Source organism: Drosophila sechellia, chromosome 2L (assembly GCF_004382195.2).
Source record: "Drosophila sechellia strain sech25 chromosome 2L, ASM438219v1, whole genome shotgun sequence".
NCBI lineage: Eukaryota > Metazoa > Arthropoda > Insecta > Diptera > Drosophilidae > Drosophila > Drosophila sechellia.
In genome coordinates this window covers 12,324,811-12,352,513 of record NC_045949.1, presented here as the reverse complement: position 1 = coordinate 12,352,513, position 27,703 = coordinate 12,324,811, and the positions used below count along the sequence as shown (strand labels likewise).

General features: G+C 40.2%; 2 protein-coding genes across 2 annotated transcripts in view; one reads left to right on the top strand and one right to left on the bottom strand.

Moving 5' to 3' along the window:
• LOC6617757 (protein nubbin) overlaps positions 1-25,165 on the bottom strand; it is a 39,522-nt gene extending 14,357 nt beyond the window's left edge. The window contains exons 1-2 of the mRNA XM_032720509.1: positions 24,743-25,165; positions 18,192-19,234 (exon numbers count right to left, since the gene is read on the bottom strand). Of these exons, the coding sequence (XP_032576400.1) occupies positions 18,192-19,071 (880 nt within the window). The 5' untranslated portion in view covers positions 19,072-19,234; positions 24,743-25,165. The remainder of the gene's footprint in view (positions 1-18,191; positions 19,235-24,742) is intronic.
• LOC6617755 (THO complex subunit 4) lies at positions 1,674-2,594 on the top strand. Its single transcript, XM_002042031.2, has 2 exons — positions 1,674-1,710; positions 1,773-2,594. The coding sequence occupies exon 2, from the start codon at positions 1,774-1,776 to the stop codon at positions 2,395-2,397; it is 624 nt and encodes a 207-aa protein (XP_002042067.1). The 5' UTR covers positions 1,674-1,710; position 1,773; the 3' UTR covers positions 2,398-2,594.
• Positions 25,166-27,703: the final 2,538 nt, after the last annotated feature.

Below are 27,703 nucleotides of genomic sequence, written 5' to 3'. Positions count from 1 at the left end.
GGGCCAATACGCACACTCCTGAAATTATGCTGATAACGTCATATTGCCCTGTCTGCTGTAGCAGAGAGGGGGCGGTGGGGGGTAGCCGGAGGGGGGACTCTTAAAAAAGCAACCAACCGGGCACATTTCATTGGCTGAAGAGTCTCAACTCCACATGTGGGCCAAAAAAAAAAGAAGTGCGGGGAAATATGAAAAATATTTTCATCGCAAGGCGTTGAAATGTCTCCGGGTAACTGATGCTTGAAATAACGGCAGGACATAGCCATCATGTGTTCAGTGAGTCCTGTTCCCGTTGTCGGGTATTTTTTGTATGTTTAGGAATGCCACTAAAAAATGAGTCACATGGATGGGTTTGAAGTGTGAAAGTTCTTTTTGGGGGTTGCGTATTATAAAAAGAAAAGCCTAAATGTACAGGAATGTGTGATATTTCAAACAGGGGAAGGAAAACTTTCTAAAGAATATATAAAGAATTGAAAATCTTAGAATTAGTTTAAGTTCTTAATCATTAGACTGTTAAATGCTATACTTGGTATACCAGTACAGTGTGCAAAATCATCTAAAATCTTTTAATCATAGATTTTGCAATCTTTATAAATGGGACTTGCCACAAAGATAAATCTTAAGTGATAGTATTAGTGCATATCGCTTTCCTTTCTTATTTCCAAGAACTCACTGCCATCCCGTTTTTTATCGCAAAGTATTTAGGATTTATTTCTCGCTTCGGCAAACAAATCTCTGCCTGTTGCGCAACCCGAATATCTTAGAAAAAGGTGAACTTCTGAGGACAAGCCGACAGGGATTTAATAAGGATAACTGCGACTACAAACGAATTGCAGCATTAGGCGGACGAAGACAAAGACGCTGAAATTATTAGATTTTTTACCGTTTGACAGCGCATTTCAATTGCACAATTACGAGGAAGTGGCAGCACCGAGAAAAGGATCCTCCTACGGTCATAAATTTCTGTCAGCTAGCCATGGATTTTAATTGAGCAGCTATCGCCGCAGAGACCTGCCCGAGATCGATGTCCATCCATCTCGCTTCCACCACCGCACGGCCAGGTGTAACTCGGGAATCAAAGGAGGTGTTGCTGGGGTCCACAAGGATACCCTATGCCGCAGCCAAACAGGAGCTGACGACGCAGCATCGTCGTGGGAACTGCACATTGCGCAAAGGACAATGCGTTGCACCTAACCAAGTGCAATTTGGCTTTTGTCCCATGGCAACTGCAACACACCCGCTGCGTATTTCGGCACACAGAGTGTAACTGTAACACTGGCCGGGAAAATGATGAAGAACCCGATTCCACACAATGGCAAATCTGGAGAATCGGGAAATGATGATCACTACAGCATTGTGATCACTTGGCTACGCACCAGAAATAAGCGAAACAAAACGGCAGCACAATGGCCAAAGTGATTATTGTTACGACTTTTGCTCTTTTGTTTATGCGAAACGTGAATTTATTGCTTCTTCTTTTGCGACTTTTTATAAGGTATTATAATATCGGGAGGTATATTTGAAACAGCGCAGTGGGTAACCTGCTCACCATCTTCATGTACTCTTTTCGATTGCTTAGAACAAAACCTTATTCCAGTATTTAGTTATAATATTTAAATTTGTCATGTTACTGCTTTTTTTTATACATTTAAGAAGGCGACTGAATTGTCTGTTAACGATTTGATCACTCAACAAAATATAGGATTCCTGGTAACTAACGATTTTGTTCTCTACTATTCACAATCCAAAGCATCCGCCGTACTATTCCGCAGCATGTCTGATAAGATGAATATGAGTCTTGACGACATCATCATGATGCAATCTAAGAAAAACAAGTTTATTAATACCAAAAATGGACGAGTTCAAGGAGGATCGATCAGGAAGCCAAAATCAGGAGGTGGACTAAGAGGAATTCAAAGTTCCCGCAACGGAACTGGATTCATTCAGAAGAGCAAATTCAAACAGGAACACGCATTGAAGCCGCCCAGCAAACCGACTTTTGTCATGGTTTGCAATTTGGATTACGGCGTGGATGATGACGACATCATGGAGCTGTTCAATCAAGACGGCCTGGTGGAGAAGGCTTTGGTCCACTATGATCGCAATGGTAACTCATTGGGCACCGCTCAATTGTCGTTCAAATTTCGCGAAGATGCCTTCCAGATCATCAGGCAGTTCCACGGAGTCCGTTTGGACGGACGCCGATTGAAATTACATCTCGTACGAAATACACGCAATTTCCGACGTCCTGAGATCGAGGATCTTTCCTCGCAGATTGGTTCTTTCCAGACTCGTTCCATGCGGAATGGCTCTCAGAAGTCTCGTTCTTATCGCAAGGGTTCCTTCCATCCGCGGCCTTTCAAGAAAAATAAGTCTCGAGCTTTCCAGCCTTTTTAGCGAAATTGATTCTTTGCCCATCTACAGCCTCAAATCAGATCAGAATTTTATGCCGAAAACCAATGGAGGGACGTTTCGGATCGCAAATAGAGCATAATATACACATCATTTAACATAAATACACATATGAAATATGAATCTTGGTAAAAGGGAATAACATTGTTCAAATAAAAATACATGTACTTGTATGAAGCGAATTGGTATTTAGAATTGTAATAATTTTTGATTATTTTTTATAAATATTAATTTATTTTTGCTTTGTTCTACTTTATGAGCTCTGTTTTGTCATATGCTTTTCGTTTTCTCTTTTGTTTTTCGATCCCGCCCAATGCATGTAGCATGTAAGCAAATATTTGAACCGTGCATAAGCTACACTGGCAGCAATTCTTAGGAGCTTCGCTCTTATTTAAATAACGGCGCGCTCTGGTTAATGCGCCTTTGGCACGCAACGCAGCGTACATATATCATTTTTTGCATACACTGAGCACAATTAGCGCTTTAATTTGCGGTGCGTTCGTACCGCCGCCCCACCGTCCCTCCCTCCATCGTCCTCGCTTTTGACGCCCCCGCTTTTTACACGCCTTTCTACACTTCGCTGCTTGTTTGCATAAATTTCGTGCCAGGCACTTGTGGCACCCCTCTTAGGCTCCGTCTCTTTCACCCTTCCGCACTTTGCATGTGCAGCCGCTCGAGACGCGCGAGTCTTGCCTCTCTTTCGCCCCCACTCCGTTCTTCGGCGCTTTCGCGTTTTGTAATTGCAGTTATTTGGCCCAAGACGCGCATTATAAAAGCAAACATCAGCGGGCCGCAAAAAATAAATGCTCCTAAATTGCGTAAATTCATATTAAATGCATATATTTAATTTAATTTGTATTTGTATTGCATTTAAATTTGCAAAAGCAGCGCTGCAAATGAAGTGAAAATGTGTTGCAAGTCCATAATTGCAGAGGATTTTTCAATTGCTGTCGGTTGAAAATATAGGCTAAGGTTGATATGTTTAAAATTGTGAAATCACTCATTTACTTGCGTTTAATTGAAATATAATTGATTTTTCTTTTAATGTGTATTATTAATTAAAGCTTGAGGAAAATATTTTTGAAGTCATGCAAGTGTAAAGGAAATTTAATTTAATTTTCAATCATGTAGCTTCAGCGTTTATCCATCAAAAACTCTAGGTAAGTAAAAGAAAATCTTTCAAAAATAATAAAATATAATTTCTACCCATTCCCACGCTGCCACTAAGCCCGCAATATTTTCACATTATATTTATGGGTTTTCCTGTATTTTATTTATTTTTTCGCAATTTAAAATCGATTGTACCCAAGAAAACACTCCATTAGATGCTGGCGGTAATAAAATCCTTTCTATTGAGGATTCACAAAAATACGTTACAAAATTGTGCAGAATTTGTGGCAGAAACACTTTCAAGAGGTTAAATGTCACTTAAGCGGATTCGATTTTCATTTTTTTCGCACCCTGACATTTTTTCAGGCAATTACTTGCTGTTTTTTACCAAAATTTTGAGCGCGCAACATAAATGGAATTTTTAATGGCAGCTGCTCAATGGCGCAATAAAGGGGTGGAAAGGGGGCTGACACAAAATGTGGGCATGGCTCTAAAATCAAAAACAAAAAAATCAAAAACCATATACACATGCATTTTCAACCCTATTTTGCATGAACGTGAATGATAAGCAAAAAAAAAAAAAACAAAGTTATGAAACTGCCGAGGGCCAATAAAAAAGTGTCTGCAATAATGAATGAGTGGAATGGGCAGGAGGAGATATCATTGTGCTCATCACGAAAAAAAAATGAAAATCGAAATCAGCGCGTGCGGGGCGAAAGGATGCGCCTCTCGATCGAGTCCTTTGGCCAAGCGTGCTGCGCATGCGCGCCTTGTTTGTTATTGTGCCCGTTGTGTAATTCAATCCTTGGACTCCTGCAAGGGTTAGGAAACCGGGACCCCGCTTTTTAAAATTGTTTCGAGTGAGTCGAGCTGGTATTTGCTGAAAACAGAGAATGTTTTGTCGTCGCAGCCTAAATGTGGCGGAACTTGCAGCTTCCAATGGCAAGGGCATCGCATTTATCATCATTAAAGGCGGTTCGTTTCGGTTCGGCACACGCATATCGACGTCGATCGTATATCCTGCTTCGAGATCCTTTCACTTTTGGGCCAAAGGATTGCGGCCTCTGCGGGTCGCAGCTGCTGTCGCTCTTCTATTTGTTTGGAAATTAAATTTGACATGCAAACATTTTCACATATTTTTCCCCCTTTTCACTTTGTGGAGTCCTGCGAAAGGATTTCGATTTTGGTGACATTCGATTCAAATTCGAGCTGTCGTCGCTGACTTCCTCCCGTAACACGATACGGGAGTGAAAGTAATTTGCGACAAATTTCCACATTTCCAATGCCATTGGCATAAACACACACACAAAAGTGAAAGCCATGCAAATGCCTCAACAGATGTTTTTCAAGCTGGAAAATCATTTTCGTCTGGCTTTACGCCGGCAAAAAATTTGTTAGCTAAAAATGTTAACAAGCGAAATTAATGAGCCCTGCAACATGAAGGGGAAAATTTAATTTACGTTTCCATTTTCCTGCGATTCTTTCTTTTCAGAGCAAAACTTTATTCATTTAATTTACTTGCTTAGCTTAGATAAGTGCTAAGTGAATAATTATGGGTTTGTCGAGAGGGGAGTGGCTGTGATTCATAACGTTGGAAATAATAGTCTATAAACTTACCTCACCTTTGCATATTAAAACACAGTAAAATTTCAATATTTATAAATTGTTTAAATAAGTAAAAAGATTCATATATTTCTCTAATCATTTATGTACTTTTAAGTGCATTCATTCACTTTTCTATAGACTTGGATCATTTCAACCTGTCTGCATGAAATTGCACTTTCCTGCTTATGAATAAGTACATAGAACCATAGCCTTGAAAGATGTCCCATTTAGGAACCCGCACAAACACTTTCCCATGCAAATTTCCCTTAAGGTGATTTTGCATAAGATTGAGCCGGAAAACAGCCCTAAGAAGTCTGGGAACATATCGTGGGATCCATGGGATGAGGCAATCTCACCTGCGAGCGCATGGAAAATTGCAAAACCAGGTAGTTGGGATGCAAGGACGACTTTCACTGCGATTGCCTTCCACTTGAACGCATATTGCTCTAAGGTGTACGAAGGACGAAAGGATCCGAAACTCATTTCGCTTTATCCTATTGATGGGCACTCATTATTATTTATTATTTCTCCTCTTTGAATATGCAGCAAGGTGCGTTCTGGGACGTGGGAATGTAAACAAGTCGCCTGTCTTGGGGGGAGTTTTCTTCTGATTTTGTGTTATTTTATTTTGATCTTTTTTTTTTGCAATGGATTTTCCTTCAATAGTTTGCTCCCGGCACTTGCTGTGCCATCCATAAATTAAACGAAATTTAATTGTATTTCGGGCAGAATAAAGATCCAGGAAGGGCACCCTCCCTTCAAGATGATTCCCATCCTTTTGATGTTTTTGGTTCCCATTTTCCTTCCTACACGAACGAACGGATATTGAGCGTATGATTTTATTTGATTGTCTGGGGCAGTCGGTCAATGCTGCAATTGGGAAATGGGGAACACGGAAGTGCACATGTACATAAATCAAATGATGGCCAGCCAATTGTCGAGGATGAAAGGGAAATGCAGGTGTCCTGGCCGCCATAGAAATGGCTTATATACTGGGTTCGGAAATCAGCAAATTGTTCGTCAACGGATGTCAAAATAAATCATGTTAGGATTTCCATTCTTCAAGAGTAAGTTGATTAACTTTATCTTAACATGGCCTGAAACACATGACTTCTGGCTCTTAGAGCATTCAACTGTCTTAAACTCAGCTGGCTGTCTTTGTACGCGCAATATGCACAAACATTTTGCCCCACATTAGTCATGGTAATTGCCAGCAATAATTGCAATAACAATTAGTACAATTATTGCAATTTACTTGCCTCGTATACTTGAGTGTGAATGTGCTTTGATGTACATGAGTTTCTGTAATTTTCAATTTGCAAAAAACCAAACTCATTATTTTTTGCGCACTTTTCAAAATCGAAATAAAGCGGCAAGCTATTTGAATTTCATTATAATCCCCTCTATACCATCTATATAAATTTCAAATATTTCCATTTCGCTTTGTTAGTTGCTTTAGTTTTTCGCACTTTTTTCCCCCGCTAAACACGCAATATTTTCTGCCACAAATTTCCATATCTTTATGCAAAAAAAAAAAAAAAGAAACTCGTTGCACTTCATAAATTTTTTAACTGGCTGTGGCAGCAGAACCCCCTAATTATCTTTACAGTTTTACTGGGCATGCGTGCCACAGTCAAGCCGACTAAGAAAAAATCAACCAAGAAGGCAAAAAAAAAGCGAAAAATCATTGAAAAATGCTTTCAACTCTACCGCTGCTGAAATGTGGCAGCTAAAGATCAAAGCCAAGGATCAGAAATCTCGGCTCTGTTCTTGTCTTGTTATGATGATTTCTTTGGCTGTCTTCCCATCCCATCGCAGTTAGCCAATCCATCCGTCCATCCGTCCATTCAGCCAATCCATCCAACCAATCCATTCATAATAATGCGAAAATCGGCAACAAAAGTTAAGAAAATCAAAAGCGGCAACGAAAAAGACTCCAGAGGGGGGTAGAGGCAAAAAAATTTGCTCGGCTTGAAACAAAAGCCGCTAAACAAGTCCGTTTTGAGGCTCCTTGCACCACTCGCTGATCTTCTGACAGCGTTAAACGAGCTACAATAAAAACAATTTCTTAACTCTTAGTTGACATTCGCTTGGACAGGCCGAGTTCTTCAAGAAATCCCAGGCTGTCTCTAAGCTTTGATTAAAAACAAATTGACATTGAAATTGTTTGAAAAAATATAGAAATGTCACCAGGCTGAAGGGTAAACCAGAAAGATCATCTCAGTTGTCGGCATCATCAGGGGATCATTGCTTAATAAGTCGGTTTTTTTTTTTTAATTAAGAAAAAGATAACTACCTTACTGCATAAATAGTTAGTTCTCTTATGTCATATGATTCCTACTAACTCAGATTCCGTTCCCCATTTTAATTACCACCCTCAAACTTACGAACACTACTGGTAAAGATTTGCAATTAATACATTACAGTTATCCCGTATGATGGAGAAAATTATTTTTAAATGGCAGCAACAATCAAAACACGAAATGTACGCAAATAAGCCAAAGTTGTAATTTTTCAATTGAATGCACAGCGGCAGCAACGAGTGCATTTTCGTTGTAGAACGCACGCATATTCGCAGTCAGGGTTAAATTACCAACGAGTTGTCGGCGGGGCGGGGGTGGGGGGATGGGTAATTAGCATGCACTGCGATTAACATATAATTAATTGTTGGTAGAAAACGAAACAAAAAAAGTGCTACAGCAACGGCAACAAATTATATTTCCCTGCAAATTGCTACAAAAACAAGCGAGCTTGCAGCCAGAACACCAACAAATAATTATCAGCGACGGCATCTAAGCGGCGATCGCATGCAAAATACATTCCCGGGGTGCAAAATATCGCAGGGAACACGAAAAGAGAGCCAAAGGTGAGCAAAGATTATCGACAGGCTAAATACCCTTAATTGGACAATAAAATGTCAGACAACCTATTATTAAGAATTACTCTACTCTGTTATATAAGTAGTTATTAGAAATAGGTCATAACTTAATTAATAATTATTTGCAATCGAACTCTATCAGATAGCCTAAGATACCCTGCCAAAAATACAGTGTATTACAGATAGCAACAGGTGCAATGCATTGCGCACTAATTAGTTGCACAACAGACCGAAAAAACAACAAAAGATACGCAAATATTTGTTACTGTTTCTGCTGCCTTCATAACTGAGCCAAACCGAACCGAGCTTTGTAATTGAGACTTGGTCTTGGAAAAAGCGGCGATGTCGATTCAACATATGTCTGCAGGCGCATAACAGTTTGTCTCGGCAAAAGTTCAATTAACGCATATTCATAGAGGAATAATGCCAGATAAAGTAAGCAGAGGGGGGGAGGAGGGGGTGGACAGTGGGAGACAAACCACTTAAGTGCTCAAACAGGCCAGAACGTCTGCGAATCGAAAGACTGAAACAACGAACGTGGATGGGCGCGGATATGAGGAGCAGAGGAGCGTAATCATAGCTGGAGCAAGCAATTGCTTTGCTGCACTGTGGCATATGCAAATTTCCCTATAAATCAGCTGAAATCTATCTATACAATGCCATATTTCTACCTCTCCAGCTGTGAACGCGAAATGGAGTTCTCAACTGCAATCGGACCAAAAGCGTTCAATTAGCTGACCCCAGGGGGTGCCACCAGACACCAGTAAAGTGCACTGAAAAAACATTTTTTATATACTTTCAAAATACGAAATTATTATTACTTTTTAAAATTGGTTCCTTAAACTATATTTAAGCTATATGCTGGTTTTTAGTTTATTTGCTGTGCATTTGCATATCCATAACTTCGCGTGTTGTTCTCTTGCCTTTTGTCATTTTATATCAGACTGTAACTTGCATTTGTATTGCACTTTATTGCATCTTAAAGGAGGCACCCCTTCGCCCCACTTCGACTAGGGGCCGCACTTCAGCTGGGGTAATTAGCAAATGTTTAATTATAGTTCACAATTCGCTAGTTGCTCCTTCTTTTCAGCCGCGGCTCTGGGTTCTTTTGGCTTAACTAATTGCTCTTGGTGACTCGACTTGACTTGCTGAGCAACTGAGTGAGTTGTAGTCGCTGCTGCCAGGAAACTGACACAATTGCCTGTCAATTGTAATTAGTTTTGCTTTTTGAACATTGCATGGTGGTGGTTGAGACGGGGTGAAGTCTGAAGTCAGGTGCAGTTATCCAGAAGTTGGTCTATGGATTGGAACTTTTCCAATGAAAATATTGTCATGAGTGAGTGTTTATCTAATATGGTAACGATAAAGAGTTTAAAGAAAATTTGAGTTTTTGAAATTGCTTAAAGCCATCTAGCGTTGAGTAGATGCATCACATTTAGGGGTGAGTTCTCCTCCAATTGGAAGTTAAGAAATATTCGAAACAGATTAAAGATTCTTCTGACTAGAATTCCTAGGGGCGGAAAAAAAGTCTTCATTCTACATTCACTACAACATTTACTCACAAATCGATAGATTCTTAAAAAGCAATTACCGCAAAAAAAATCAAAAACAGCTCGACCCAGAATATGCATCTAAATATAAATAAAACTGTAAAGACCCAAATAAAAATTCTTATTCTATTTACCGTTTAGCAGGGAGCAATCACCTTCGGAAGTTTCTATTATCCGAAAGCCAAAACAACCAATTCTTCTATTCAAGACTATTTTTAACTTGCTTGACTTCCTTACGAAGCTTGTGTCTGCCGCTTGTCTACGGTTGCAATTGAGGTGCAAAAAAAAGCGAAACAGTTAATAACTTTTTATAGCCGCAACAAAAGCGGGTGTCGTGAATTGGACAAGTTTTGCCGCCGCGTCGACCAGGCCAACACAGTGATTCACCAGCGAAGCCAGCAAAGTCCACAATGAAGCGATCTCGTGACAGACAATTGCCGACAGTTGCAGCGACATCTAGCGGCGGCGGCTGCCAAAGTGTTAAATAACAATTACGACTTTATAAAGTCGTTGGTGTCATTGTAAATGTTTATGATGCCGGTTCAGAGAGATCACACAAGGAGCCAAGCAGCCAGGGAAGCTAATTAGTCCGGCAGAAAGGCGGGGGCATAGTATATATGCTCATATATATATATATATAGAAAATATCGAAAAAGGGAACGAATCCAAGGGTTTACCAAAACTAATTTCAGATATGCATCGGCCGATGTTTCGAGTTGCTGCCACGGCTGCTGCAGCACGCCCTCCATCTCCATTGTGGCCAAGAGGTCGCTTCTGTTGGACGATCCCGGCCCAAAAGAGCTGAGTGGCCGTGGCCTGAACCTGCGCGCGGCTCTTTCGGCTTGAATTAAAACCAATCACAGCAACATGCAAAAAGAATCTGCAGCAAAATGTTGCTCGTGTGCATGTACAAACAGCTGCGGTCAGTATAATAGCATCCAGGATATTAAATGGTTATTTAAAATGTATAAATAATGACCACAAAATATTACATTAAATTTGTTGAATTAAATTTAAATTTATTGGTTGTTATTTTATAAAATGTTGATGTAGTCACTAAAAAACCAGCACCATTTTTAATAAATCAGTTTTTTTCTAATTTTTATCAAATTATATATTCATTACTCATATCGTTTCGTTGCTATTATCTTGAATGCACCTGTTGCTATATGGAGAGTGGATCTCTTTTGGCTCAGCGTAAAAGTTATATACAAAAGTAATATTCGTCATAATCATAATGATAGGCTTTCAGAGCTGCAGCAGCAGCAGCCGCCATGGCAGTTGATTATGATGATGACTCGCGTCCTTCTTTCGCAGCCACAGCAGCAACAACTCACAAAGTAGCCGCATAAGCAGGGGGTGGGGCGGGGATCCAAGGGGATCCGTGGGGATCCAAGGGGGAGGCACTGCGGCAATTCCAAGTCGTCAGTCTTACGTACGACGTCCGCACGATCCATGCAAATTAAATGAAACGTACGAAAGGCGCAAGCAGCAAAAAGTTCCCATGACTTTGGCAATGGATGGATGATCGGTTCAGGTTCGCTCGGAAGGGTGGGGAAAGGGAAAGGGAGTGGGGGAGGGGGGTCCATAAGGCGTATAGTGACTGTGGCAACTTGCAGATCGGGATGCAGTCGGGCACAGGTCCAACCTGCGGTCTCGTTGTACATTGTACGCTCCTTTAGCTGCACCTCATTTTCCCATTCATTCCATTCAATTCTCATGCGTTGTTGCCAAGCACCAAGAAAAATGGCTTTTCGCGCTGTATGATCGATATTAATATCGGAAAAATATCAGCATAAGTTATAATAATGTTTTTAAAAACAATATGTTTAAAATTGGCTTTAAAAATAGCGGCAATTGTGGTGAAATTAATATTGAAAATGATCTTGAAATGTCTCCCAATAGAAATCTTCTTTTCAAGATTAATAATATTTTTAGATTCTTAATCACCAAACATTTAGATTTTTGGAAATCGATTAATGCTTGCGTTTTCTCAGGTCTAGGTCTTATGATGATAAGGTTTTCAGAATTAATGATTCATGGAAATATGCTCGCGAAGAAATAATAACAAATATTATTAAGTTATAGATGGCAGAAAAAAGTTCCCCTTTTGTGGCTGCACTTTGGACCATTGATAAATTAATTTACAGGTCGGAAAACAGCTCCACTGGCGCTCCCTTTTCATACAAAGTGTGGTCAAAACACTTGACCGAAACGAAACCGAAAACATCACCGAGGACGACTGACTCGAACGTCAACTTGAAAATGTGTTGAAAAGTAATAAAAATGTTGGCACAATATTATAACCGCAAGAGCTCCAGATGAGCACAAATTTTGTTGAGGAGATGAGGGGAAAAGACTGGCGTTAAACTGCGGCCCATAAAAGTCGGCGTCATGGGGAGAGTGTATAGTAGACCGGAGAACGGAGACTGAAGACTGAAGACTACTCTTCGGCGCCTGCTAAAGACCAAAGACTAAAGACTCTGAAGGTCAGTCATGAGCGATTTGAAAGGACTTTGCCGCCAGGGGAGTGTTTGGCTCCCTGAATGAGATTTCCTGAATTATGAATTCAAAATTAATACCGGGAACTGTCTAAGCAATCGCTACCGAAGACCCAGCTCCTTGTGGCGATCATTAATCTTACCGTATCTGGCAAATTGTTTTGTATTTCGCTCTGCCAACGCAGGTAGGTCCTGGCTTAGGACTCGATTCATCTGGGGTTCCTGCTCGAAACTCAATTTGCGAGCTAACTGTAAAAGAGGTTGCCGTCTAACGCCCCACGGCCGAAAGGAACTTGGTTAATTGTGTTCCCAGGAAACTCCGGCCAGGCCACAAAGCTAATTTGCCTACGAAATGTTGTCGGGATCTTTGGGTAAAGTCAATTAATTTTTGGCACAACAAAGGAACAGTGGTTCTGGGTTTATGAAACGTATACTTAATTTCGTAGGGTATGGCATTAAAAACATAATATTTATAATTAGTTTTCAATCTTTGAGACCGATATCAAAAAAGGATTCGGTTATACCACTGATTGTAACGAAAATCGATTACTTATCCATTAAAATTAAATGGAATTACATTCCCTTCTTTTCTCATATAATATTTATTATAATTTTATAATCCGTTTAGATCGGTGTAAGCAAAATGTAAATGGCCTCAATTATAATGCCCCAACCACTGTTGCATCGGCAACAATTTGACCCAAAACTCTTTCACCCTTTTCTCGCAAGGCTCGGGGATAATTTGAGCACATTTTCAGAGAAGAACATATCCGCTGACCCGCGGGAACCGCGACTCCCTTTAATGGGTCTGCAATTTTCATATGACAAGCCAGGCGAGATTCTCGAGCAATTTGAATCCGCAGATCCTCGGAGACCCGAAGACTTTAAATTATGATTAAGTATGATCATCTGGTACTCTCACATGGCCCCAATGGCTTATACATATGCTGAGCAATAATAAAAAGCGGAAATGCTAATGATAGGGTTTCGCAGTTCGAACATTGAGTGAGCAGGGAGCTCCCCCGAGTCCTCCCTCAAACATATCCTTTCTGGCCAAAACACCAAAAAGCTCACGTTCCACACTCAAAAATGAAACAAATTTATAGTTCTTATTCCTTTGTCCCTGGCTCTTTGAAATTATTATTTATGCATATAATTTGACCAGCTGCCCTTTATTTTTTAGTTCGGCTTTTCTGCGGAAAGAGTCGTCGATGGATTTTTATGAGCAGCCGTCGTTGAACGCCAAAACGTAGGCAAATTTCCACATGGCCACAAAAGCGAAATAAAATATCACGTCTCAACTTTATTATGCCTAATTGGAGGTGAAGTCTGCGGCGGTGCAAATTAAATCGCTGGCTGCGAGGCCCACGAGGCGTATGAGTTACGATGCGCTCAGTTCGCTGGAAATTCAGCGGCTGCGTTCTGAAGAAGGCGCCAGGATGCAGGCTTCTTCGACTGCATTGCTCAATTCAAACAGAACGTAGCACAAATTTACCATTTTTTATGGTAAACATATTGAAGGGGAACTCTGCTCTTTTCGGTTGGGTTCGTTTCGGTTTGGTATCTCCGGACACTGGCCATTGGCCAGCAATCAAACTAAGTTAACTGCTCGAACGTGCCTGAACAGCTTTCTATTAGATTCGAATGGAATCGAATGCAATTTTATTGAAATTTTTAAATGCCATGCAAAAGAGGCTGAGTTCGTGCTCAGAGTTTTCCCAAGAGAAGGTTTTGCGCAGGAAAACCCCTTTTTAAAACATATATATATATTCCATCCATATTTAACCAGAGCTTAGTAACACCTTCTTAGGAAGTTACATGGTGAGTTGTCTTAGCAAAAGATTATGGTTTAACAATTGAAAATCTTGCCAAGCCGGCTTAACCCACAATTACCATAATTGTACATTTTATTACCCACCTATTGACATAAACATACGTATGGCCGAAAGCAATCGGCTCCCACACTCATAAATTTCGGTGCAAAAAATTATTATCTGCACCCATCGAAACATATTTGTTTAAGTTCAGCCCAAAAAGACGCTACCCAAAAGCGAAGAAAACAAAATTCGAAGTAAAGCCAAATACAAAAGAGGCTTTCCCACAAAACAAATTCCCATGGCCCAATGCCTAAGCATGCATAATTTTAATTTATTTGTAGCAGCAGCAACAGCAACAGCACAGACAACTGGCCAACTAATAAAAGTAAAAAGCAAAACCTGAGCAGTCAAAAGTGAAGCAAAAGCAGCAAAAGCCAGGCAAAATACTGAAGCTGGGGCCAAGGAATATTTATGGAAATACCTTCGGGGCGGAGCTCCCGAATTGCGAAAACGTTGATCAAATTTTGCCAGATAAGCGACGACGACGACGACGAAGACGAGCGTGGATGATGATGGTGATGGTTATGGTTGTGGTCCAAAACACAGAGCTTGGCGATGTGAGCGTGACCGAAGCATATTGCAATTGAGCCGGGCTTAAGCAGGTGCAACAGTCAATTTAATGAAATTAGGAAAAAGTGATGGGATAATGGAAATGAAATGAAATGAAAAAGTGTTTCTACATGTTTAAGATACTTAAAATAAGTTGAGCACATGGTCACACTGTATATTCCATATATTTACGTGCAGTAAATAGTAACTTGGTCACATTTTGAGAGGAACCCAACCACATAGTTCCTCTTTTTCGAGATTCCTCAACTAATTTCCTCCTTGGCCCGTGACTCACGCACTCATATCGAACCCATCAAGCTCATATGCATGTCGAGGTCTCCGAGTCATCAGCCAAAGGAGTAGGAGGAGTGGAGTGGGCAGGGGATTAGGGGATAGGGGATTGGGAATGGGCTGGAGGAGGCTGCGGCTGCCTTACAACGTCATCAGTTTTCGAAGGCGTTGCCAAAGAGCAACCGCTGCGGCGACTGTGGGAACTGATATTGCATGCTGCACACATACAACTCACCGCGAGAGCGGTACGTAGTAGTAACTCCATTCCAAAACCGATATCGTGCCTCTGAAATCTGCATTCGAGGCTCGGACGTAGCCGCAACTCGTTTGCATTTCTTATTTCTTTCAGCCCTCGTCAGATTGGCTGGCGTAATCTGTTTTAACTTGGCTCGAACTCAAAACTCGAACCAGCGATGGATGTGGATGTGGTTGTGGATGTGAATGTTCAAGCCCTCCTCGCTTTTGACGGTAGTCGTGCTTAGGTTATAAAAATTGAAGCCGCCATTAAATTCGGACAGTTGTCAGCTCTCGCGGTTTCGGTTTCTGTTTCGCTCGAGCAGTCAAGTTAAGTAGTTAGAGAAGCACTCCGGATCCACTAGATCTGCTGGGCTTAATGGCTGCTGTACTTGGCCAAATGGCTGATGATCGCTCTCGCCGGGGATTTGGTTATATGGCAATGATGGCCAAGAAGCCACAGAACGTTTCTCCCAGCAATTTGCAACTCCAACTGCCTAACTGGGCATTTAGCCGGTAATAGTTTTGCAGCCTAATGGCCTAATGGGATAACGAATTGAACTTTAATGCCCCGGCCAGCTTATCGAAATTGTCTACTTCGCTTTTGAAAAGCTTTCTGTATGCGGAATCAGCCATAAATTACATTTGATTGATGACTCTGGTAGGCGATCGCCGGGTCTATTTTAATAAAATTAATAAATCATCATTTCGGTTCACTGGGTGATCGCCTATGGCCATATTGATAGTATCAGTTTCAAATTATGCATACTCATAGAATTTAAACTTATCAATTTAAATACGAACTTCACTAATCTTAAGTACACATGTGACCCAGCAGTAATGGCGTTTAAGTAATAAACTAAGTCCAAACACCTGTCGCGAAATTCTTTCGTTGCTGATAATGAAATTCAAATTATTATAATGGTTTTACGGCATTAAATTGATATGAGGTAAATAGGTAAATAAAATGCTCAGTAATTAAGGTTAGAAGTTTAAAGCTTAAGAAAGAGATTGATTTTAACAAAATGTTAGCAATTAAGGTATCAAAATATTTAAATAGGTATGTATATTTCCCTTCTTTACAAAGTTATTCCGTGAAAAATCCATCATAAATTCAGTTCCTCTCTTCCAAATGAATACTTTGAATAATCTGAGCTTTTTAACGTTACGTGATCTGAAGCTGCGACTTCTTTTGTGAGCTTTTCAGGTAGCAATCAGAGCTATCAGTCAACTGCCTGCAGCCTGATGAGTTAAAATTGCTACTGTACTCGCCCCGGACACGAACTCATCTCCATTTATCACTTTCAATAATAATCAAAAGCCATCAAAGGCCGTTGAATGAAACCGAAAAAAGGCGTCCGGGGCCTCCGAAAGATCCAGACAATAGCTGACAGACTGCAATCAAGGTGAAGTGAACAAAAGACGCTGGCTGCCAGAAGAATTCCCGGCCGATGGGGTTATTAAAAAAGAATTTGCATAAAAGACAAACCGGGGCACGAGCTCTACAAAGCACAAACCACAAGGATTAAGCAATAAATAACTGAGAACGGCAAACGAAGTGGTTAATTTTCTATGAAATTATATTCAAATTAGTTTGATGTTGCCGTCTCCACACCGGCAAAGGCTCCAAACGGTTGTACAAATGGCATAATTATGGGATAGACACAAAGCACTTTGAGATCACTGCGAGGGCACTTGAAATTATGCTAAAATGCCAAACGGGGAGGAGGTGTGACCAAGATGGGATGGTGGCACTGCTGGCACAGGTATGACGGCCATTCCACAGAGGCTTGACTGTGGCTCAGCTCATCAATTATCCACGTGCTTACAGGGGCTGGCAATTTGTTAGATGTCTAGGCGGTGGGTTGGCCCAGGGGCGGCGGAGGGGGTTCGTTTTTGACACCTCTGACGTGATTATAACACTTTTATGGCCAGTTATTAATGATTTTCATATTCAATAGAACCAGGCAGAGCAGAAAAAAGGTCTAAAGATACGTATATGGCTCTGAAAATCATATAAACATAATTTGTGTAGATAATCACATTTATTTAATTTAATCTAAAGTTACTATTTCAATTTGGTTTCCTCATACCCATAAAAAATCACATGCTAATAAATTCCTAGTCTAATTCCCTAATTAATGAGAGCACATTACCCTAAAGGCTTTTAGCCGTTTTGCATAATTCCAGCAAAAAAGGCAAAATTTAATTGCACGACATGCGATTGCGTTTCCTGAGCTGTAAGGCCATGTAAATTTCCGCAGACCGAGACATTTATCAGGCGACCAGATAGATATTCAAAACTTGACCATCGCAGAATATTATTCATTCCGGTTTGCTCCCAAACACCTCAAGTGGTGGTGGCCTAAACCAACAAAAATATTCTTATATCTACGAATATTGCGTGCAGACACCAGACGATTTTGTGCAGAGCAAACTGAAAAGACACAAAAAACAGCAAAAAAAAAAGAAGGGAAACAGAAGTCGACGATTGGCTGATGAGAGGGCGCTGCGATGATGTTAATGTTGCGCCTGATGATGATGTTTAAGAGGTTTTTGGGCTTGGGCTTCGGTTTTGGCCAGGTCTCGGAGATCTGGGGAACTGCGGAGGTGGAAGGTGCGGAAGTGCAGCGCAGCAAACGTGTCTGCTGATGAGGCTAATGATATGAAAATGAGTTCGGCCAAAAGATAACACGAAAGTGTGAGCGAGCAGCCATGGCACATAGCATACAGCATAATCATTTCATTTTATGAATGAAATAAAGGCAGCATAATAAATCAAAAGACACACACGTTGCCAAAACAGAGTTGAGAGGTGGATCGAAACGAAGCAGACTCAAAACGAAGCGTGATCGGGACAGGAAATGGAAATGAGCTTGCATTATGGAAACAGCGAGGGTTGACCGAAGGATATGCTCAAGAAAAAATAGAGGATCAGTGGGGGATTGATGTGTGCCTAATTTCATCTTTTTTTTAGCATATAATAAATACCCTAGTGTCCTTTATACTTCATGGAAAGATATATAAATATTACAGTAATGTAAGAATGCAACAAGCTTAATAATATGCGTCCTTAAAAGAGATCCTCTCGAGTCTCATTTATGTTTTAACCACGCTGAAACTTTGCAACCTCCTCTCGCTTGCTGCTGCAGCTGCCAAAATAATCATAAAACATCAAACTTACCGCCTGCATTTTGCATGTGGCCGCCGATGTTGCTGTCGTCATCATCATCATCGATGTCGTCAATTGTTGCTGCCGCCTGTGTTGCTGTTGGCGCCTGCAATGTTGTCGTTGCTGCAGGGCTTGTTGCGACTGCTGCTGCAGTTGCCGCTCCTGATGCAGTTGTCGCTGGCGTCGGTGCTGCTGTTGCCGTTGCCATTGTTGCCTCGGGCAAGGCATCATTTTGCTGTAATGCGACTAATGAGGCGGCAAAATTGACGTGTTGCTGCGGCGTGAAGCTAAAGACCGATGTTGCTGCCACTGATTGAGTTGTTGGCTCGCTTTTAATTGTTGCTGCTGGCTGTTGCTGCTGCTGCTGCTGCTGCTGCCAGTACTCGGCGGCAATCAAGTGCTGCAGGCTGTGCGTAGGCAAATGCTGGCCAAACAGATTGCTCAGATGTTGCAGCGGCGAACTGTTGGCCACATGTTGCTGAAGGAGCTGTTGCTGCAGCAGCAACTGCTGCTGCTGCTGATGGTGTTGCTGTTGCTGCTGCTGGAGCTGCTGCTGTTGCGACTGCTGATGGTGATGATGACGATGGCTGTGATGCGGATGATGATACAGCAGTGTGGATGCTGAAACGCCTTCGGTGGCCTCGCCATTGATTTTGTATTTCGATGTTGTTGTCGGCGTTGACATTGTTAGTGCTTCCGCTGCGAACAGCTGTCGCTGGTTGTTGCTGTTGCTGTTCCTGCTGCTGCTGCTGTTGTTGCTGCTGCAATTGTTGCTGCCCCGATTTGTATTGCAATGGCTTTTGTATTCAAGTAACATGCCGTTGTTGCTAGCAACACGCTGCTGCCGTTGCTGAAGTTGCTGCTGATAGTAGTTTGCTAGCAACAATGGCATAATCAGTGTTTACGGCTAACTGTGCCAACAGCAGCAACAACATAGAGCACATAGGTAATCACTCTCCTGAGCAGATAGCAGTTGAAAACGATTCTCGAAAAACACCTCAGGAACCTTGATTAGAGCCGATAACCGCAAGTTGGTCAAGTGGACGAAGGTTGGTCTGTAATTAGCCAAAGCAGATTCATTAGCCATAAAGGGCGTGGCGGGGGGAGGAATGGGAGTGCCATAAATTATAGCAAAGCAATTGTCATGGTAATAAATAAATTTACAAAAATATAATTCGAGGAATAGGAAATTCTGGGCGAACCAAAAGCCCCAACAATTAGAAATTCAAAGAGCTCAAATCGCATTTTCAGCTTAGAAGACGAGCAGCGAAGAAAACTCATTTATGCAAACTCATCATTCCGCACGCAAAGTATGATGGACATGTGAACCTGTTTATCTGCAGGTTGAAAGCCCTCACGAGGTTCTTCTTTTCTTGGTATCTCGCCCTTTTTTTTGTCATTTTAATTAGTTCAATTTTTTGGTTTATGTTGCTTTGGTTAAATCGGAACATTGTCTTGAAATTTCACTCGGCGACAAGGCATCAACGTGACGTGGCCAAAAATTAAAATTTCGAAACGCCAACTCATTCTTACTTTTGCTTAGCTTATCAGCCAACTAAAGATGGGAGGGGATGAAGGTGGCCTAAACAGTTGACAAAGTCTGTCAACGGTAGCGGCAATCGAACTGAATAATATTCATGATCGGAAACCGCAGAAATTGTTAGATACTCTCCACTGAAACACAAAATTCTACCAAAATGGATTAGCTGATATCAGCATTTACTATTTTTTTATACAATTTTAATCACAAGCTTTTAGCGTAAGTTGCTTAACATAAAAATCTTCTAAAAATAAAAATTGGTTTAAATTTTATTAAGCTTTTATATTTCCAGAAATATTCAAATATGAATTTTAGTAAATCAAAACCGAAAGGAAATAAGTAAAGTTTACAATTATGGAATCCAGTTTGAAAGTCGCACAATTTTTTGTCTGTGCAACAGTTGATATTTACAAGCTCCCCATCGCTTTCGGCGCATTAAATTCCCCAACTACAACATAGATACCCGTACAGACTCCGATCTTGGCAACGTAATTACAAGTCATCTACCTGATGTTTTTGACCATTTAAGCCACAAAAGCAGAAGCAGACTAAGTTGAATAGACGGAACAGTAGCCATGTCGGCGGCGGGGCAATCGCATAGAAATATAATAATAATCAGACAATAAACATCGACAGATACAAATTTTCATTCATACATAGGGCCTAAACACGCATAATTGCTAATGCCATTTAAATGTGCGTACAGAAAGCAACACTTTGTTAGACCAAGTCATGTTCTATTATTAAAGTCGAAAGAGTTTTCAGTTCCCAATCCCGATCTAGATCCGAGTGCAGCGGAAATGTGGAAAGTGACGCGGACGATTTCACTCCAACCCATTGTTAAATATTTAACAACATTTAACCCTATAAGCGTATTACGAAACTTATTTGGTGTCAAATGGGAACGTACTGTTTGTCCAGACAATTTACAGTTTAAGCGGGGGAAACTTCAGTCTATGAGATACGTTTTAGATATATGTGTATATAAATTTTTAAATATTATAAGTTAAAATTAAAGCGAATTGATTAGAAATGCAACATCTAGTACTGTACTTTCTTCTATCAAATCGTTTATAGTCAACAAGCAAGCATCTTTAAACTAAGATATTTATATTTAATCTTAAAATTTATAGATAAGTTAGAACGCGTAACTGCTTAAAATATCAGATGTAGTCAGAGCTCACTTTAATTTCAATCATGTCATAGCCGTGGATACTTTGAATCGTAAATTCATAGCGAATACTTCGGTGACACACGATCCATAGTAGTATGTAGATAATGATAAGCTGCGTGGAACAGGTCTACATATGGGTATGAATATGACCTTTACCCAAGTGTGACAATGCCTTGGCACTCATTATGGGTGGGTCTGCACCACCTCTTCTAAAAAAATATATTTCGCGCGAATATTTATTTTTGCTTGTCTAGCTAATCAATTTCAGCAGAAGGCTTAGCAAAGTCAGAAATATGTGGATAAATTCGTACAAAAATTGACAATTAATAGAAGCGTATTTTTAACTCGTGGTCTTAAAATGCTAATAGAAGTTTAGTGGCAAGTCCATGTGTATTAGCGGAATTTACAAAATTAATTACATTTAATGCGTAGCCAAATAGAAGATTTCCCCCATCGATTTCTGTCACCCTTCTCATATCGAAGGGGGTCTGAATATTTCCCATTTATGAATAATGGGGAGCCATTCGTAAAGTGCCAAATGGAGATTTCCTGCGGCTCAAGTTGGCTTAGCTCTGCTCCACGAAAAAAAAAACAAAATACCGAATATTCAACACTAAATGAAACAATTTGTGACTTACCAACTAAGACAAATTAACCCCATTGCAGCTCAATATTAATTAGCAACACTTTACCGATTGCCTTGTCGCCGTAGCCCCAAATTCCTAATTCTAAACAAATTATTTGTCTTTCTATCTAGACATCATCATTTCCCCCATTTGGCACCTGTTTTTGACTCATTTCCATTTCGCGGTATCGCCGGGTTCTATCTTGATAACCGTCTGTGTTTGTTAACTAGCAAAGTCTTATTGTAATTGACTAATGAATGGCATTCATTGTTCCTGCTTTTTTAACTTGTGACAAATTTATTTATTATTACGTTGGTTTTGTTCTTGTGTCACGTTCAATTGTTATTGCTTCCGGTTATTGGCAGACGGGTCCTCAAGAACAGACGTCGATATACTGGCTATCACGTGGTAATAACTGATCGACTTGTGCCGAAAGTCTCAAGTGAGGAACTGAAAAGGGTCAATAAAGGGGAAGCACAATATTATAGCCAAGTCAAGGTCTATAAAACGGGAAGTGCTTCTTGGAATTGCGATATTTGGCTTATACTGCACTTTCCTACTTGACTTCTAGATAAGAATCTATGGTGATGCAATGCTGTTTTAGTTTCTATAGTATCTACATACATGTATGTGCAACAAATGTTTTTGTATTTAGATAACAGAGATTATAGATTGGCATGACTTTTTATAGTTACAATAGTTAACTATATTAAATAGTTAATAGTTAACTATATATTAAAGAAGACACTTGCTAATGAACCAAATATCAGGTACGCAGCCCTTAACTAAACGCCACTTGAGGCAAGTTGTATCGCACCGGACCTTACCTAACGCAAACCATCGAAACGAAAAATGGGAAACCGGTGCAAACCGATTTCCAAGATTGCGAAATGTGAAACGTGTTTAGCGAAACAAGCCCCCAATGAACTTTGCTCGGACTAAACATCAGCCCATATTTCAAGATTCTATTGTTTACCCCCGGTGAAAGAATTACGAGTTCCAAGAATTGTGGCACACACTTCGTACTAAACTCAAGTGAGGAGTGAAGTGAGCTGAAGTGGAGAGCGCAATAAACGAAATCAGGTGAATTTAATAAACTCTAATCACGGGTCTTCAACTTATTTGTTAATTTTGCAAATTATATTTTATTGTATCGCGGCTATCGAATTTCCGCACGGTGAAGATAGTAGTGGGGGAAAGGACCCTTTTGACGAATTTGGCTTATCAAGCGCAAAGAAATCAATAATTCTTATCAACCACCATCCGCTGACACTTTTGGTCGCCATGGCTCAAGTGATTCATATTTAAATGATATACGGAAATGAATAGCTTGATAAGATTTTCATTTACTGATATCTGACCTCATTTAACATAATATTCAAAGAAGGTGACCAAAAAACTATTTTCAGAATGGGTGTAATTAGCTCCTACCTTAATGGAAAACTCAAATCGATACCCATTCAATTGATTAGTTTTTTGGGGCTTGGCCGCAATTTCATTGTTGAACACACGTCGTCGATGATATGCAAAGTGCTGGGGTATGAAGTGCGTGGCATGGCACTGGTTCTTCGCTGACTCTATCTCAAGTCTCCTCACCTCGCCTTACCACCCCTCCCCGCCCACCTGCTGGCGGAGGTGTCTTATCAGGCCAGAGCAAACAAATTGAACTCATTTTTCTTTTTAAACAACAGCTTCGACGCAATTGTCGACACGGGTCTACACATAGATATAGATACTCCAATAAGACCCAACTCGTCTTGGTCTTCTTGGCCCGGTCGGGCTTAATCAGTTCAGTTCGGCCGGAGGAGCACCGAATATGGTAAATGGGAAAACGCAGTCGAGATAATGCTACGCCAAGAACTAGAACGAGAACGAGAAGGAGGAAGGAGCAGGTTACGTTTTTCCATTCCATTTTTATCTAATTAGGCTAAGCAGGCAACGCGACAAACGCTGCACAAATATTTATTATTGTACTGTAAAAATAATCAATCATTCGATCGTTACAGCAAATGGTAATGGTATCTGTACGGCTGTATCTATATACGCCACCCAGATAACGGCATTTGAATAAGAAAAAAAGAAAAATAAGGGACGAGTGTCCAACCAAAAGGAAATGCAGTTCCAACTTGTCCAGAGGCACTTGAACTCAAAACTGCGGCACACCACAAGTGTTATGCTAATAAAACATATCGAGCCGATCGCCTTATCAATAAGGCAACATAATATACGCTTGTGTATTGATATAGATATACACATTAAACAAATCGAACGGTGGGGTGGTACGATATTTTAAAGTGTAAATCGATCGATTTTTCTCGCACTTTGCTTGCCGTATTTATTTATTTCAATTTCAATATTATTTCTCGCCTCACGGCTCAACCCAGCGACATTGCGAAAGATACTGGAGTTACTTACAGGTATCCCACTTCAACTTTTGTAGAGTAAACTTTGATGCAGGTTCTGTTTACCTCCGGTCTGAAACTCAAGGCGCCTTACTTAAAAATGGTTTAAACAAGATCCCCCTCTTATATGGTATACATTTCCTTTACTTTCAAGTAATTTTCAGTAACCTTTTCAGTAACCTCTTGAATCTGAAATGGTGAAAAGCCCATTTTATAGATTGTCAAACTGTATTTACTGCTGCGGGGTGGGGTAAAGCCCATTCAAAAACGCTAAGCAACATAAATTCAAGAATGTTTCATTTATTAAAGCTTGTTAGAGATTGCAGATTAGGATTGTGAAATTCTACACGGCTTTGATTAATTGAATGAATCATGATTAGGGTCCAGGTGGCCTGGGGAACTCTTATCAACAAAAATTTCGGATGTCACCTGTTGTAAAATTGATTAACTTTGTTCAATCTTTTAGTCAAAAAAGGTAACACATTTTCGCAATTAGAAAATCAATGAAATTATTTATTAAATTAACCATTATTACTTTCTTTAATAAATAAAACATATATAAAATTGTATTTCTTTCCTAAATTGGTTGGTTACCAAGGTACTTAAAAATTGAAATAAAAAAATTCTTCTTGGTTTTCAAGCATTGAAAATTGTATTTTTGAATTAGGTAAAATTATGAATTCATTCATTTTCTGTGCTAACTAAACAGCATAAATAAATTATTTACAACTGCTTTTCATGTATAACATCTTGTACACAATAAAATTTGTATAACTGCTTTTATATTTTTCATAACTTAATTTAATACTCATGGGATTTACCTCAATTGTTGAGTTTTTCAGACAGCATTTCAATCTTTAAATATCAAATTCATTTCGTTCAAGTGAATTAGTTATTAGTTATCACTTTATTCTATCTTCACAATAGTGGACACTCTTTTAAAACTATAAGCGTATAGTTTTTTAATAAATTATGATGTTACTATGAGCGAAATTTGCGTCTCATTCGCAGCACGTTTCGATTCGCACAAATGCCGTCGTCAAAACGCAAGAAACTGCGGCACAAAAAGAGATCGAAAGAATCGCGACGCGAGAGCGATGAGAATGGGGATTTTTATTAGAGGGGTGTCTTCAAAACGAAGCGAATCGTTCGGGATCGTATTGTATCGGTCGAGTAGCGCATGGGATATCGCGGAGGACAAAATGTGTTGCCAAAGTCCGGGGAGCGCGCGCACTTGAGCTACAACCACTGAACGCTGAACTCAACTGAGGCGAGCTCGCCAAAAGTATCTTAAAGATGCGCAACAGATCGGCAACTTTAACGGCAGCGGGCTGCAACAAGTTTTTTTTTGCCAAATCCATATAAACAAAAGGCAAATAAACAAACGGCAGTGCACTCAAACAATTGCAATGTGAAGTGTCTCTGTGTTCGGTTTTGCTGCAAGTGTGCGTGACTTTAGTTGCTCGTATCTGCTGCAGGTACTTGCACACACAGATACACACCTGCTTGCAACATTGCAATTGTGGGAGAGGGATAAAAGAGAGCGCTTAAGCTCTCTCAAACCGTAATGAGTTATGTTTAAACATTAATTCATTTTAGTATGTACAAAAAAAAACAATTTAGTTTCCTTCGAGAGCTGAAATTCTCTTGTATCTCAAATGACTCGCTCTTGCTCTCTCTGCGCGCTCTCCACTCACCACTACTGCTGCAAAAAGCAGCGATCGCTCACTTAGGTTCCACAAAAAGCTGCTCCGTTGGGGAAAAAGAGACAACTAATCGCGCTCGCTAATTTTCACACACACTCTTGCAATATTCAAATCTGGTTGCTCGCTGTCCCTCTCGCACTCGCATGCTCCCGCGCTTTATTTAAATTTATGATTATCGCCGCCTTGTGTGTGTGCCTACTTAATCCAATTGGAGGTGGAGCCGTGATTCTCCGTCCAATTGGGAGATACGCTCGCATAGACTCTCATTCCGCCTGCATATATCGCCTCGTTAACTGTCACATTGACGCAGGTGGGGCTTTATCTTTATTTTGGGGCCCGGACTTATCCAATTGGATTTTTGTTTTGCAAACTGGTTGCGCCAACACCTCTTATTGGCAGCGCTATTTTTAGGTCTGCCTCGGCTGTTATCTAAGTACACATTGATTAAAGAAATGGGAATTTGTAGTATTTATTTCTTTTCATTTCCCTTTGGCTTAATTCAGTACAATACTTTTGAATGAGAAACCATAATGTTTTGCCTCTAATAATATATCTTGTTCTTCATTCTTGGTTTCATCGAGATAAGACATTATTTGTATTGTTATAACTAGATAATTATACATTTTGTTTGTATTACTACGTGCTTACTTACATATTGTTAACAATACCTTTAAAAAAACCTACACAAAATTATTATTCTATACATGATAAACGAAAAAAATAGTTCTGTTTATATGGAGTGTATTTAGTTTGTCATCATCTGGATAAATTCAACAATGTAAATTAATCGTCAAAAATTCGCAGCTAAACGGTGATCCATTGAATGGCGAAGAGCATTCAGGCTGGACCTGCCCCGCGGAGTTTCCATTGAAGGGCATTGTTTTGGAGGGCGCCGCTGCTTCACAAATCGCATATCGCAAACGCACGATCTGCTGACACAATTCCGCCAGCAATTAAGTTGATTCACCTTCGCGGACTGAAGATTTTACCTGTTGCTCAATTTGCCGGCGTTTAAAAAAGCTGTCAACAGCGATCGGGAATCGGGTATCGGCGATCGACGACCTGGGTGCATAATTCCGGCCAACTGGAGCTGATCTTGGCCAATTGTTTACCATATGCAGTCCGGCCAGGCATTCCAAACTGTCCGCTTGAGCTTATTAGCCTGTCGTTTGCATTTCTGCGGTATTTCCACTTTGTTCAAGGCGCCGGCCTCCCAAGTGAACGGGCCCCAATTTGAATGCAAATTCCACGCATTGCGCGCTTTTGGTCATTCAAATGTTGCCGCTTCAGAGTTGCCACAAAGTTATAGATTTAATGCAGAGGTATCCGGGATACCCTACCAGTAAGGGAAGTACAATTTTTGGACTCACCTGAAAATATTAAAAAAATATTTAATACAAAAATATTTGAAATTGTAAAACTTTCTCATATGTTTTGAATATTTTTTGTGTATTTTTCCCCCCATTCATTTCTTTTGAGTTTCTAAAAAATTCTTTTAATGTTATAAAAAAAAGTCAATTAAGTTTCTGCCCCATCTACTTCTTTACATTAGCCTGTATTCAGCGATAAATTTCCGCATAACTTGGCATAAACTACTTGAAAATGTAATAAAATTCTAGAAATCCTAATTCATCTAATCATGAAATGCTTGCCTAATAAGCTTCTATTACAATATGATGGTATACCACCATTACAAAATGATGGGCTGTCCTTCGGCTGATGGGCTCATCATGGTTGGTTTGGTTCCTGGAACTTAAGTCGATGTTTAAATTACCATTTAAATGTTACTCCAGCCGAGGCATTTCATCACAATGTTACATTCACATTACTCAGTCAGCATAAAATTGCAAACACATATTATTGACACATCATTATCAATCAAAGTTATGCTCAGTTGAAAGTCCGCAATGCTTCCGCAAAAAGAAAACCACGAGGAAGAGAACAGTGTTTCTACTGCCTGCGCAGATTACAGCTAAGTTTTATGACCATGATTTATGGCAGAATTCTTCCTAGGCGGCCGTTCTGGTTTGATGGTCCAGACCAGGCCCAGTGCACCATGAAGCATCCCAATCCGAA